Source organism: Mercurialis annua, linkage group LG5 (assembly GCF_937616625.2).
Source record: "Mercurialis annua linkage group LG5, ddMerAnnu1.2, whole genome shotgun sequence".
Classification (NCBI taxonomy): domain Eukaryota; kingdom Viridiplantae; phylum Streptophyta; class Magnoliopsida; order Malpighiales; family Euphorbiaceae; genus Mercurialis; species Mercurialis annua.
Genome location: NC_065574.1, coordinates 43,224,607 through 43,237,398, shown reverse-complemented (window position 1 = coordinate 43,237,398; position 12,792 = coordinate 43,224,607). Strand labels below are relative to the sequence as shown.

General features: G+C 28.5%; 1 protein-coding gene across 2 annotated transcripts; it reads left to right on the top strand.

The window, feature by feature from the left end:
• The first annotated feature begins 3,096 nt into the window (after positions 1 to 3,096).
• Positions 3,097 to 12,407, top strand: LOC126683215 (protein NUCLEAR FUSION DEFECTIVE 4). 2 transcript variants are annotated; one of them, XM_050379062.2, is made up of 4 exons: positions 3,400 to 3,482; positions 6,850 to 6,991; positions 10,807 to 11,714; positions 11,794 to 12,407. In XM_050379062.2, the coding sequence occupies exons 3-4, from the start codon at positions 10,825 to 10,827 to the stop codon at positions 12,260 to 12,262; spliced, it is 1,359 nt and encodes a 452-aa protein (XP_050235019.1). In that variant the 5' UTR covers positions 3,400 to 3,482; positions 6,850 to 6,991; positions 10,807 to 10,824; the 3' UTR covers positions 12,263 to 12,407. The 2 variants fall into 2 exon arrangements, with proteins under 2 accessions (XP_050235018.1, XP_050235019.1); XM_050379061.2 differs by lacking the exon at positions 6,850 to 6,991 and having other exon boundaries at positions 3,097 to 3,482.
• The last annotated feature ends 385 nt before the right edge of the window (positions 12,408 to 12,792 follow it).

The following is a 12,792-nucleotide window of genomic DNA, read 5'->3' as shown; positions in this document are numbered from 1 at the left end:
AGTTAAATTGAGTTGATGTAATTGAACGAAATAAAAGACTCGAGGATTAAAAGATATGGTAAGTTAATCATTAAGGGACTAAAAGAACTTTATATTTGGAGTATATCTAGATAGTCTAAATGTCAATAATGCCCTTATGTTTTGATTATGTGTCCAAGTTTAGGTTAATAACCTATTCTTATTTAAGTAATTTGTTAATTAGTATATGTATACAAAATATGGAAGATATTCAAACAAAATTTCATTCATTCAGACCTAAACTAAACCCTAAAACATCAATTCTCTGATTTCTTGAAGTCTAAGAAGGAAATCAAGCTCAATTGGTAAGTTATTCATCTTTTTAACTTGTTTATCTAGGGTTTACACAAGAAATAGCATGTTCTGTTTTTGAATCCAGAATTCCAGCTTATTGCGAGGGATGTATGTTGAGTTTTGTAACTCCAAATTGATTAATTCTTAATTCTAAAGAAACTTTAGAGTGTCTCCTACAACTTCTATTCTTTGAGTTTGATCTGATTCTGTCGTTTTGATACCTTAATTGTCCATAACATTTTATTGCTTCAGCTGTGAAGACAGTCTGAGCACACCTCACTAAAACCAGTATAAATCATTGCTATGATGTCGAAATGATGAAATGCTTTTTGATTTGGATTCTAGACTCAAAGGACTAAAAGTTCACCGAAGGGTTTGTTAAAAGTTTGTCTATACTCTGCACAGGACATGTTTGATTAGAGGCTTAATGTTCTGCCTACTAAGGCAGATTTGATACCAAGTTTATAATCATGCATAAATCATATAGAAATTCATTTGCAGGGGCTGAATTTAGGTTAAATGAGTATTAGATATCTGTATAAGTATGTATATGTGATTGTGATGGTGGTTTGTGATTTACATTACTCATTTAGGTGCTCGTTTTGGCAACGACGGTGCAAGTAGAAAGTAAGGCAGCTTGTGACATGATTTTGGAGTAGGTTTGGTTGTTGTGTGGTGAGTAGATATACTAGCCCTTGCTACTGAAATCAATATGCTATTTTGATATTCAAAATGTCAAGGTTTATTGTGTTTTAAATGGTTATATATGGTTGTTTTGGAATGCTCGAAAGGTGTTCGATGAAATGCCTTGTTTAAATATTTCAAAAACTACATTTGGTAAATGTTGTATAAAATGAAAGAAGTTTTGCATTAAATCTATATAAGTGTTTGATTTTAGTAAAGCTTTGATGCTTTTGATATAATGAGTATTTGTTTCTGAATGTGTAATACCTTTCAGCAATTCAATAGTCGTTTGAGTTGGTTAAGTTTTGAATGAGATTGTAAATGGTTTTACTATTAAATTGTATTGAGTTTTGATGAAATAAATTGAGAATTCTCTATATGATATGCCTACTCTGTGACGATATATTTGGGAGGTGCTGAGTTGTGATATGCACCTGGTTATGTGCTGAGTTAGTTATATGCACATGTGAGATATTGTGAGTGTCTATGCGCATTTGACACAGGGCACTTGATTGATGGTCAGTGAAGGGAGAAGGGCTGAGCCGTGCTAATGATGGAGAAGGGTTAGCCATCAAGTGTTCCTAGATATGTTGGTTAGACTGTAAATCAGTGTTGTGTTCCTGATTACAGGTCTATGATTTATTTTTTTTTTTTGACGATCAGGTCTATGGTTTATATTATTGTTGAAGGGTAACATATCACTGTTATAGTTGATGATTGATACAACTATGTTTGATATGTAAAGGGAAATTGTCTTGATATTCGTTTATATTTGTAAATGCTTTCGTGATGGACTTTACAAGTATTTTGTATTGTATTGAGCTGTTTTCTAGTATACGTTATTATATGATATGCTTACTTTAAGTATATAAATGTTTTATGCTTGTTATGTCTATTCACTGAGCTTTCGCTCATTTTAGTTGTTTTAAAACCTTTTCAGTTAGCAAGTCAATCTACAGTACAGTTGACTAGAGAGGGAGTTGGGCTTAGTGTTTGGGCTTGAGACATAGAGGTTGGCCACATTTCCGAGTTTTGAGATGCCTTGATGTTTTTGTTTAGAATAAACTTATTTGTACCTAAATGTATATTTTGAATCATATGTATAAAAGTTTGTAACAATACTTAATTTTCATATAGTGGTTTAATTTTTTTTTTTTGAATTCTATATAGTGGTTTAAATAAAATGTTGTATAAAAGTTTTTCATATATTTGTGCTTAATTATTTATAAAACACGTTTTAAAATGTTGATTTGGAGATATATATATTTTAAATAACCGTCAATCTTGTGCTAAGTAAGGCGAGGTTTGACATTCTCACTTAATCCGCTATTCTTGTGGGTTCGACACCCCAGACTTAAGGTCCACATTATTACGAGTTGGTAATTTTATCAACAGACAGCGGAGCGACGACGGAGTGATGGCAGAGCGACGACGGAGTGATGGCAGATCATTGAAGGAACAGCGACAAAGTGATAGAAGAGCATAAAAATGAATAAAGAGGAAGAAAAATGGAAAAGAAGAAAAAGAACGAGAGAGAGAAAGAGAGGGAGAGAAGAAAAGAAGAAATCTGAAAAAAATAGACATGTTAAAGTAAAAAATAAAAATAAATAAATATTATTATAATAAAAAAAATCTAGTTAAAAAAATAAAATGCTAACTCAGTTAATGATTATCCAATCCAAAGCTGTCCAAAAAAATTATAATCTAAAATTGCTCAAATGCGAATAATAAACCCACCTAAACTCACCCAAAAACACCTATTTACCATTTCTACGGTGCTAATACAATAAGTGAATCCATGAGGAACCCCACAAAAAGGGAATTTCAGTGCAATAGAATACACCAATTATCCGCATGCACAAAGAAAAACACAAAAAAATAAATTGCAGTAAGTTAACAGGAAGTTAATTGGGTTTATTACTAGTAAAAAATTAACGCTAAGGATTTGAATGAACAAAAATATGAAGGTGAGCATATTTGTTTGTTGAAAAAGTACCAACTTTATCACCCGTAATATTTACGCAAAAGTCCAGGGGGAGAAACGATACTTTTGCCAACCAAATAAAGTGACTATGACAGCTAAATCAATAAATAAACAAATCCCCCAAACAGAAAATTAAAAAACAAAACTGTAGAATATAAACAAGTACTACAACAGAGAGAAAAAGGAAGCAAAAATGGCAGGGCAATCAAGAAAATGGATGATATTAATAGCAACAATCTGGATTCAAGCATTCACAGGAACGAACTTCGATTTCTCAGCATACTCGACGCATTTAAAAACCGTTCTCGGGATTTCGCAGGTCCAATTGAATTACTTAGCAGTCGCTTCCGATTTAGGCAAAGTTTTCGGATGGTCTTCTGGTTTGGCTTTGATGTATTTCCCATTATGGATTGTTCTTCTCTTCTCCGCCTTTCTGGGTTTCTTCGCTTATGCTCTTCAATGGCTTCTCATCACAAATTTCATCTCTTTGCCTTATCTTCTGGTACGTAATTCTCTTCCTGCTGCTTCAATTTCATACTGGGTTTTTTTTAATTGAAAATAATATATTTTAATAGTCTAAACTGGTGGAGAGATTATAGTTGATTTTATTTTTTAAATCTTTATACTTCAATACCATCTGTTACTACAACTGAATCAATTAGAAACAGCGGGCAGTTAGTTGTAAATTTTTTTCTCAATTTTACTACATTTTACTTCAGTAACTTAAGTTTAAAATGGTTCTCTGAATTTACTAATTTTGATTGATTAATTTTTAAAATTATTCTCTAAACTGATAATTTAGATTAAGACTTAATTACTTAAACACCACCCACCTTGTAACTTTTTTTCATTTATACCATGACCTAGGAAAATTTTCAATTGTACCCTATTTTTGATTTTTATGTTTCATCTCTACCCTAATGAGTTGAATTAACCTATTTTTTTGTGAAAAAAAGTTTAAATTAGTCCTTCATTTTTAACCTATATTCTAATAAAATGTTAATGTTAATCATTTATTTATCTTGTTTTTAATATTTTCATCTTTAAATTAATTAAATTATCAAAAAAATTACTCTTGGGGTACAAACGAAACATAAAAATCGAAAATAGGGTACAATCGAAAATTTTCCTAGGTCGTGGTATAAATGAAAAAAAGTTACAAGGTGAGTGGTTTTTAAGTAATTAGACCTTAGATTAATTGATTAGAAGTTTTAATTATAAGAGATTGTTTATAATAAACTTAGTTTTAACATTAATTGACTATAAGTTTCTAATTAAAATTCAATTTGATATAATTCAATTTGATATTTATATTATAATTTAACTCTTATCTATTCACGGAAAAATTATACAAGATAACTGTTGCGTGATATCATTCGTATAATAAATCAATAATGCATTATTCATGTGAAATTTTTAATGATAACAAAACAAATAATAATTAAAAAAAATTATCGCAAGTGTTTATTGGTTTTTTGTAAATATGATATATCACAAGTATTTTATGGGGTAAACACTTTTATTCATGTATTTTATTCTTATTTTCTTTTTGATTTTCATAGTTAATTTTTTCTGTCTTATTTTAGAGGTTCTATTTTATTATAGAGAAATACTAAAAAAGTGTGTTTATCACTTTATTTCTTTAATGTTGTACTTTTATTAATGATAATAGAATTTTTTTTATAGTATTTGTTTGTTTTAAGATGAATGGAAAAATTATAAAAAGAAAACATTAAAGTAATTTAAAATAAAAGATTCCAAAAATAGAAAATAAAACTTTTAAAATGAGTCGGAGACATTTTTAGATTATCATTGTTTTTTATGGAAAATATTTTGCCTTAAGAAAAATTTAAGGATTTTTTATATTATTAAATTTCATAATTCCTTTTTATTAGAATTTATGGAAAATAAATGTAACCAAAACTTTTATTTTCTTACTTACTTTAAATAAACGAGCAATTAGGTTTGAGGTTTATAAAACAAAACTCAATTTTTTTTCCATTTTTTCAAACCAGTTAAAAGAGAAAATGAAATACAAATTTTAGAATCAGAAAGCTACTATTTTAGTATCTGTTTTAACTTTTCAGGCTCCATAAATGAGTATATCAAATTAGAATATTCTATCTCCATCAAACTACGTTTGCCCATTTTTTTATTTTTTAAATATCCCAAAAAACATATTTTTTATATATTTTTCTTTTTTTTATTCTTATCATTGGTAAATTTGATATATGAACTAATGTGTCTAATTAAATATAATTATATTAAACTTTACCATATATCCTAATGCATGTAAAATTTGTGACACTTACAATTTTAAATGATTGTTTTTCTATTAAAATTAAACACTGTAATTAGTTTATAGTATTATTTTTTATCATATTAGCTCTATTTAAAGAGTTTAAATTTTCACATTTTGATAGAGAAAAGATATAATTAGGGGTAGAAATATATATATTTATAGCAATATTTAATGTATTCTTTATATGGGTGAAAATAATGATTCCATTAAAATTTAAGGAGTAATATTTTCTTTTCTCATAGGATGAGCATTTGATCGATTTGGTTTTAATTACTTATAGCATAATCAGTTCAATTATTTTATTTTTTAATCGAATTGATTGAATTAATCAAATTAATAAAAATTAAATTATGCAAATCTTAAAATTAAAAAAATCGAACCGCCTAAATCAGTCATTTAATTTGATTAAATTAATAAAAGTTTAATTTACAAATATCAAAAAATACTCGTCTAATCAGGTTTATTGAATTTTTAATACTCTTAACCATAGTTATATTAGAAAAACCAAACTAATTAAACTATCGAATTAATTAACTGAAATAAATCAGCTAATTCTATTAGTCTAATTTTCATTAATTTTTGCTCATATATTATATACGTATAAATTATTCAAGAAGTCGAGAGTTTTTTGGTTTTTGACGTAAGCAGTCACCTAATTTAGATTTTGTATTAAGAATTAAAAAAATATTTTTTTTTCATAGATAAAGTGATAATGACCATCCTAGCCCCTAGCTGATTTTTTTGGTTTTCTCAATTGGATTTTTAATTAACTAATGTATACTATATATAAAAATACGGGGGGGACAGACAAATTTACTGAATAATCCTTTTCAGTTTACTACTAAATAAAGGTTTTATAGTTATTAACTAATTAGTTATTTAATTAATCACTATTGTAATTAAAGTCCTAATTAAAATAGGTAGCTAAATTATCTCCAATTGTGTTTTTAGTATGTAAAAAATAACTAATTGTCTCCAAATTAGTAGGAATACCTATCTTTTAGTTTGATTGAACTACAAAATTAAAATACTATATTTGGTCAATATATTGTTATTTAAATTTCTATCTTATTATTTTTAAAGATAGAAATTAATAAAATTAAGTTAATTATTTAATTATGGTTATTATAAAACTAAAAGAAGAATAAATTCAGTATGGAAAAAAAATTTAATAACCAAATATATTATATTTACTTTTATAAAAATTCTTAACTAATTTAATATAAATTATAAATAAAAATGGATATAATTATATTAAATTTACTCTTATGTTCATTGACGAGTTACGTTACGAGCCACGTGCATAGCACGTAATGCAAAACTAGTATTTTAAAAAAGGATTAATTATTAAAGAAAAACAAATAAATTTGATTAATTAAGTTCCCTTCACATTTTAAAAATATATAAATTTTCTTTTAATGTTTGTTCAAATTCACTGACATCTTAATTTTTCTATTAATTAAAGATGTTAATTCCGTCAAATAAGCGAACTTTTAAAAAAAAATTAAAAATAAGGAGTTGTCAAAAAAAATTAGAAAAATATTTGTTAATAACAATTTTGATATAGCATAGCACATGGGACAAGTTTAGCAAGAATCATGCGCACTGATGGAATCTGGTGAGCTAGTTATTTGTCATTCGTGGAATTGAGACACCTAGCAAAATATGAGGCTGCGATTCGTCGCTGGATATTAGATGAGCAATGTTTGGTAAGATGACGTATCTATACACTTTAATAAATAACTTTCTGGCCAATGATTAGAAAAAGATTTAATGTTTTTAACATAATTATTAGTAATTTTCATTAAATTTGTAACTAATTAATCTTTTTTGATGAACATTTTTTTTATTATAGATATTTTTGATTTTTTAAATTAATTTAAACTAATATATAATTATTAATCCAACTGTTATGATTGATGCCTATTTATATGAATAAAAAGATCAACGCGGATAAATTTGTGATACGGAATTATCTAATTCAATTTATATTTTTTTTATCAACGAACTTTAAAATTCTTTATCTTTGGGTTAGATAACCCATAATTATATTTTTAAAACGCATAAAATACAAATCAGAAGTGAGTGATATAAAAAATAAATTAGAGAGTTTTCTAATTGTCGCGATAAAATTATCCTAAACCTATCTTTTGAAATAAAAATATAAATTATGGGGTAATCTAATCCAAAAATGAAGAGTTTTGAGATTAATTGTTCAAAAAAGTATAAATTGGATTAGATGACTCCGTATCACAAGTTTAGAGTGCGCGTTAACCCTTTATACATATCTATATGTTTTTGATTTTTTTTAAATAGACACGATGGAGTCTTAAAGAGATTATCCTCAAACTACCCTATTTTCAAAAATTAATTTGAAAAAAAGTGACTATACATTAAATAGTTTATCCAGGAATTTTCAAACTAACTATACATTAAATAGATTATCTTCAAATTCTCCTGCTTTCAAAAATTAATTAGAAAAATTGGATTATAAATTACTAATTATATTCGATATCCAATTTTATAAAATATTTACAAAAATACCTTTTATTTTACCCAGCATTTACTCACCGTAAATACACCATAAAATACATTATAAAAACAATATAAATACACCTTGAATATACTATAACAACCACATAAAAACACCAACAAAATTAAAAAAATACATTCGAAAGGTTATTTTTGAAACTAAAAGATAATTTAGAAAATAAAAAAGGTATACGATATTTTCAAAAAATAGGTATAGCTATAATTAAAGTTTTTTAAAAAGGTGTACTGGAAAATTTTCCCCACATTAAAACTTAAAATAATACACATTTACAAATTAAATTAAACAAATAAATCAGTTATAAAATTATTAAAATTCAATTAAATTAAACTAAGATACAATTACTATTATTTTAAAAAAAAAAAGTTAGAAACATGTAAAATGATTGGTGGTGTTGTTTGATGTTGGCCTATTCTTTAATATTTACTGTGGGCGCTTTGCTTCTTGTGAACATGAGGCTGCTAAACCATGGCCGCCGTTGTATAAAAATATTTTATTATAATGTTATTATCTATGTTTTTAAAACCGGACCGGAAATCGAACCGGCTTCATCAAAGGTTTACAGTTTGATCTGTTCAACCGGATTCAACCGGATTTTTTAATTATAATAATTATAAATTAGAAATACATGTATTATAAATTAAAATATGATTAAATATTTAAATGAATAATTTTAAATTTTATTATACTAAATATAATTATAAATAATCAATATTTAAAATATATAGAATAATTACTCTAAATGGAAAAAATATATTTTAATTTTAATAAAAATTGTTATCAAAATTATACAATTAAAATTTATAAATAAATATATTTAAATATAATTAATTACTAAATTTGTGAAATTAATACAATTATAACTAAGCAACATTTAGGTGTATATAAAATAATATTGTATGAGAAAGAAAAAAGACAAAAAATAATTTTTAGTTTAACATGTAATTATATTTTTATTTCAAAATTTTAAAATAATTTATTGTATGAACATATAATCATAAATAATATTAATATTCAAGAGTATATAAAAAAAATATTTTATATGAAAGAGACAAATATATATTTTTTAATTTTAATAATTATTAATTATTAAAATTAAAAAATATAATATGACATTTTATAAATAAAATATATGATAATAAAATATAATTATTAATTTTTTTATGTATAATAGTAGTACTAGAGAGAGTATAATATTTTTTTGAATGAAAATATTTTTATGAAAGTTGAAATGACATGTGAGAGAGAATAATTTATGTAAGAGTTATAATTAATATAAGAGAGAAAAAGATGGGTGTGACAAATAATGAGAAAGATATAAAGAGACACATGGCTAGGGAACTACACATACATTTTTTGTCAAAAAAAGTACCTTTTCTAACTCATTTAAAAAACCGAATTTTTTCGGTTAAATCCGGTTTTTGACCGATTTTGACCGATGTTTATGCATAACGATTTTTACCAGAAACCGGACCGGACAGGCAGCCGGTTTCCGGTTAACCCGGTTCGACCGGCTGGTCCAGTCCGGTTTTCAAAACATTGGTTATTATCAATTTTATGAAAATCATTTACTTTTTAATTAGTATTAATTTATTTTTGATTAAATTTTCTTTTAGTGCTGATATATAGTCAAAGTATAATACAAAAGCATTTAGTGGCACAACCAGAACTTTTGCTTAGAAGGGAGCGTTTAAATTTTGCTTGGCGCAACAATTGTTCGACTTTTAAAAGAAAACAATTAATGGACATCTTTTGGTTAGAATCATTTAGTATACTTTAACATTTACTTTTTTATAATACTAAAATAATATTATAATTAAAATACATAAATCTAAATAATATATACTTACAAAATCACGTGTAGGGACATAATTTATGATTATTATAACATTATTATTCTTGACAATGTTTCTTAGTTTAGGTAGTTGCCAACAAAAGAACTTATTCTCATATTCCCATTAGAATATACAGAAACTTCGTAGCTAGCATTCACATATTGTCCCACATGTTATTATATGCTACTCACATGTAACATGTTCCCTTTTTAGTACTTTCTGGTCATATTATGCCAAATAGTAGAGCTTCTCTGCATTTTCTTCTTTCAAATCCCTTCATTTGTTTGTTAACTTTTTTTCTCTCTTTCTTGCTGGGACTCTGCATTATAGTTTACATGTGAAACATAACCACAAAAGAACCAAATTATAGAATATGACATGGTCTTAAACTATTATTGATATAGAACAACCAAAGAAACTTAAGAAGCACACTTAAAAGAACCAATTATAGAATATGACAACAATACAAAAACTAAGGCACAATACCATATTTGTATTATAATATGGTGCCATATTTACCATAATTTATTTGACCTTTGCTATATAAATCACAATCAGTTTGGATCTGATGTGGCGCGATGTTATTTATATAATTTTGGGCCATATCAGCTCCAAATCAATTGAGGCTATATTTGGCAAAGTCGAAAAAAATGATGGTATGTATGGCACGATATTAAAAATATAGTATATCTGACAAAATGGCTAAAGTTGGCTAAAGTTGTGGAAAGATATGAACATTTTGCAAAAAACCAAAGAAGCTTTGCTAATGTATCATGTTCCAAGAGCCATAATCATGATGTAAGAGTGGAAATTTGTCGAATCCTACATTTCAATGTTTTGTTTTCGTGTCTGAAAAGCTGCTGAAATTCTAATATTTTATGTTCGTACTTCATTCCAAGAAAAATAACGTTTTCATTTTATCTTTTACCATAAATATTCAACGGGCTCGAATTCGTCATTTTACGTACCTATTCAATGGTTTACACTTTGATATGAAAATAAATGAAACAAATCTGTAACTCTAATTAGATGATGACATTATGCAAGGATTATATTCATGCCCAATATGTTTTGACAGAATGATCAAAACGATTTTGGAAGCTCGTTATTTGAATAACCCGAAACATGTACATGGCAGGTTTTTCTACTTTGCTTGATGGCTGGATGTAGCATATGTTGGTTCAACACTGTATGCTTTGTTCTTTGCATTCGGAACTTCCCAGCAAACAGACCCTTAGCTTTGTCACTCACAGTAAGCTTCAATGGTGTCAGTGCAGCCTTATACACACTTGTTGGTAGGGCTATAGATCCATCATCAAGTGATATATATCTTCTATTAAATGCTCTTCTCCCGCTTATTATATCTGTTGCGGCATTGCTTCCGATTCTTCGCCAACCATCTTTAGATCCCCTGTCTCCTGATGGAAATCGCCGCGATTCCCTTATATTTCTCATCTTGAACTTCCTAGCTATCCTCACGGGAATCTATCTCCTTCTCTTTAGTTCAAGTAACGCGTCAAGAGCTTCTCTGCTGTTGGGTGGCGCGATTTTCCTTCTCATTTTTCCTCTGTGTATTCCTGGTATGGTCTATGCTAGACACTGGTTTCACCGGACCATTCATTCCAGTTTTGAACTCCATGGCTCTAGCTTCCTACTTATAGATGATGATGATCTTGAACTTCACAAAGAGTTACTAACCCGCGAACTTAGTATTCAAGAAAATGGAGATGGAAACATGTATGGAATTACAAGACAGACGAGCGCTAGCGAGAAAGAAGGTTGCTGTGATACAATGGTTGGTAAAGATCGGCTCGCAATGCTTGGGGAAGAACACTCTGTATGGCTGCTAGTGCGCAGGCTCGATTTCTGGCTGTACTACATTGCATATTTCTGTGGAGGCACTATTGGCCTGGTATACAGCAACAATCTAGGCCAAATTGCACAGTCACTTGGACAGGGCCACAACACTACAACTCTTCTTACGCTGTATTCTTCCTTCTCCTTTTTCGGCCGTTTGCTTTCAGCGGTGCCTGATTACATACGCGTGTAAGTAATTACATAAATGATTTATTCATTTACTAAAGCTTAACGGGTAGTAATGATGTAGACTGTTTGTTATTTGCAGGAAGATGTATTTTGCAAGAACCGCATGGCTAACAATAGCTCTTGTGCCAACTCCGGTCGCCTTCTTCTTGCTAGCTTGGTCAGGCAATGCAATGGCATTAAATATAGGAACTGCATTAGTGGGACTGAGCTCTGGATTCATATTTGCTGCAGCTGTTTCAATAACATCAGAGCTATTTGGGCCGAACAGCGTAGGAGTTAATCACAACATTCTCATTACCAACATTCCAATAGGCTCACTTATTTACGGACTTCTCGCTGCTTTAGTATACGATGCTCATGCGCTCCATAGCGTGATGAACGTCAATTCCGACTCGGTGGTTTGTATGGGGAGGCAGTGCTATTTCTTCACATTCGTATGGTGGGGTTGCATATCAGTTGCAGGGTTAAGCTCTAGCATGCTGTTATTCTTTAGGACTAGGCATGCCTATGATTTATTCGAGCGAAAGAGGATTTCGCAACTGTATTAATTAATTGGAGGAAAGAAACAGTTTTAGGTGTTGTAATTTAGCTAAAGATTTTGACATTTTGACCCGAGTAAATCATCAAACAAGAGAAGGTGTTACCTGACTATTGTATAATTTGTTTTCTTAAGAGCAGAATTCATTTTATCAATATTATCATTGAGAGAACAGTGAAAGTCAGAAATACTACACATTTAACATGACTTATTGTCCCAAGGACTTACTGACTAGGTAGCACGAACACTTCATTCAATCGACGTTTCCCATTTCGGAAACGTTTCGGACACTTGACATTTCGGACACGAAACTTCAATTTTTACATATGAAACTTTAAAATTATACCGTTTCGCCGTGTCCAAGTGTCCCGTTTCCCCGTGTCCGTGTCCGCGTCCATGCCCGTGCTACCTAACTGACCTGCTATTGGTAACGCAAAATGCAAGTGATTACTGATACAATTGTCTCTTCTATATATGGATAATATGATGGAATGGAAAGAAGTAATGTTTCTAAATTACAATTTCAGTTCTTTAGTTTCA

Excerpts from the sequence above, each read along its gene's own strand:
- LOC126683215 (XM_050379061.2), top strand. The coding sequence starts at position 3,174 with ATGGCAGGGCAATCAAGAAAATGGATGATATTAATAGCAACAATCTGG. Across the intron at positions 3,483-10,806 it reads TCTCTTTGCCTTATCTTCTG|GTTTTTCTACTTTGCTTGAT; the intron begins GTACGTAATTCT and ends TGTACATGGCAG. Across the intron at positions 11,715-11,793 it reads GTGCCTGATTACATACGCGT|GAAGATGTATTTTGCAAGAA; the intron begins GTAAGTAATTAC and ends TGTTATTTGCAG.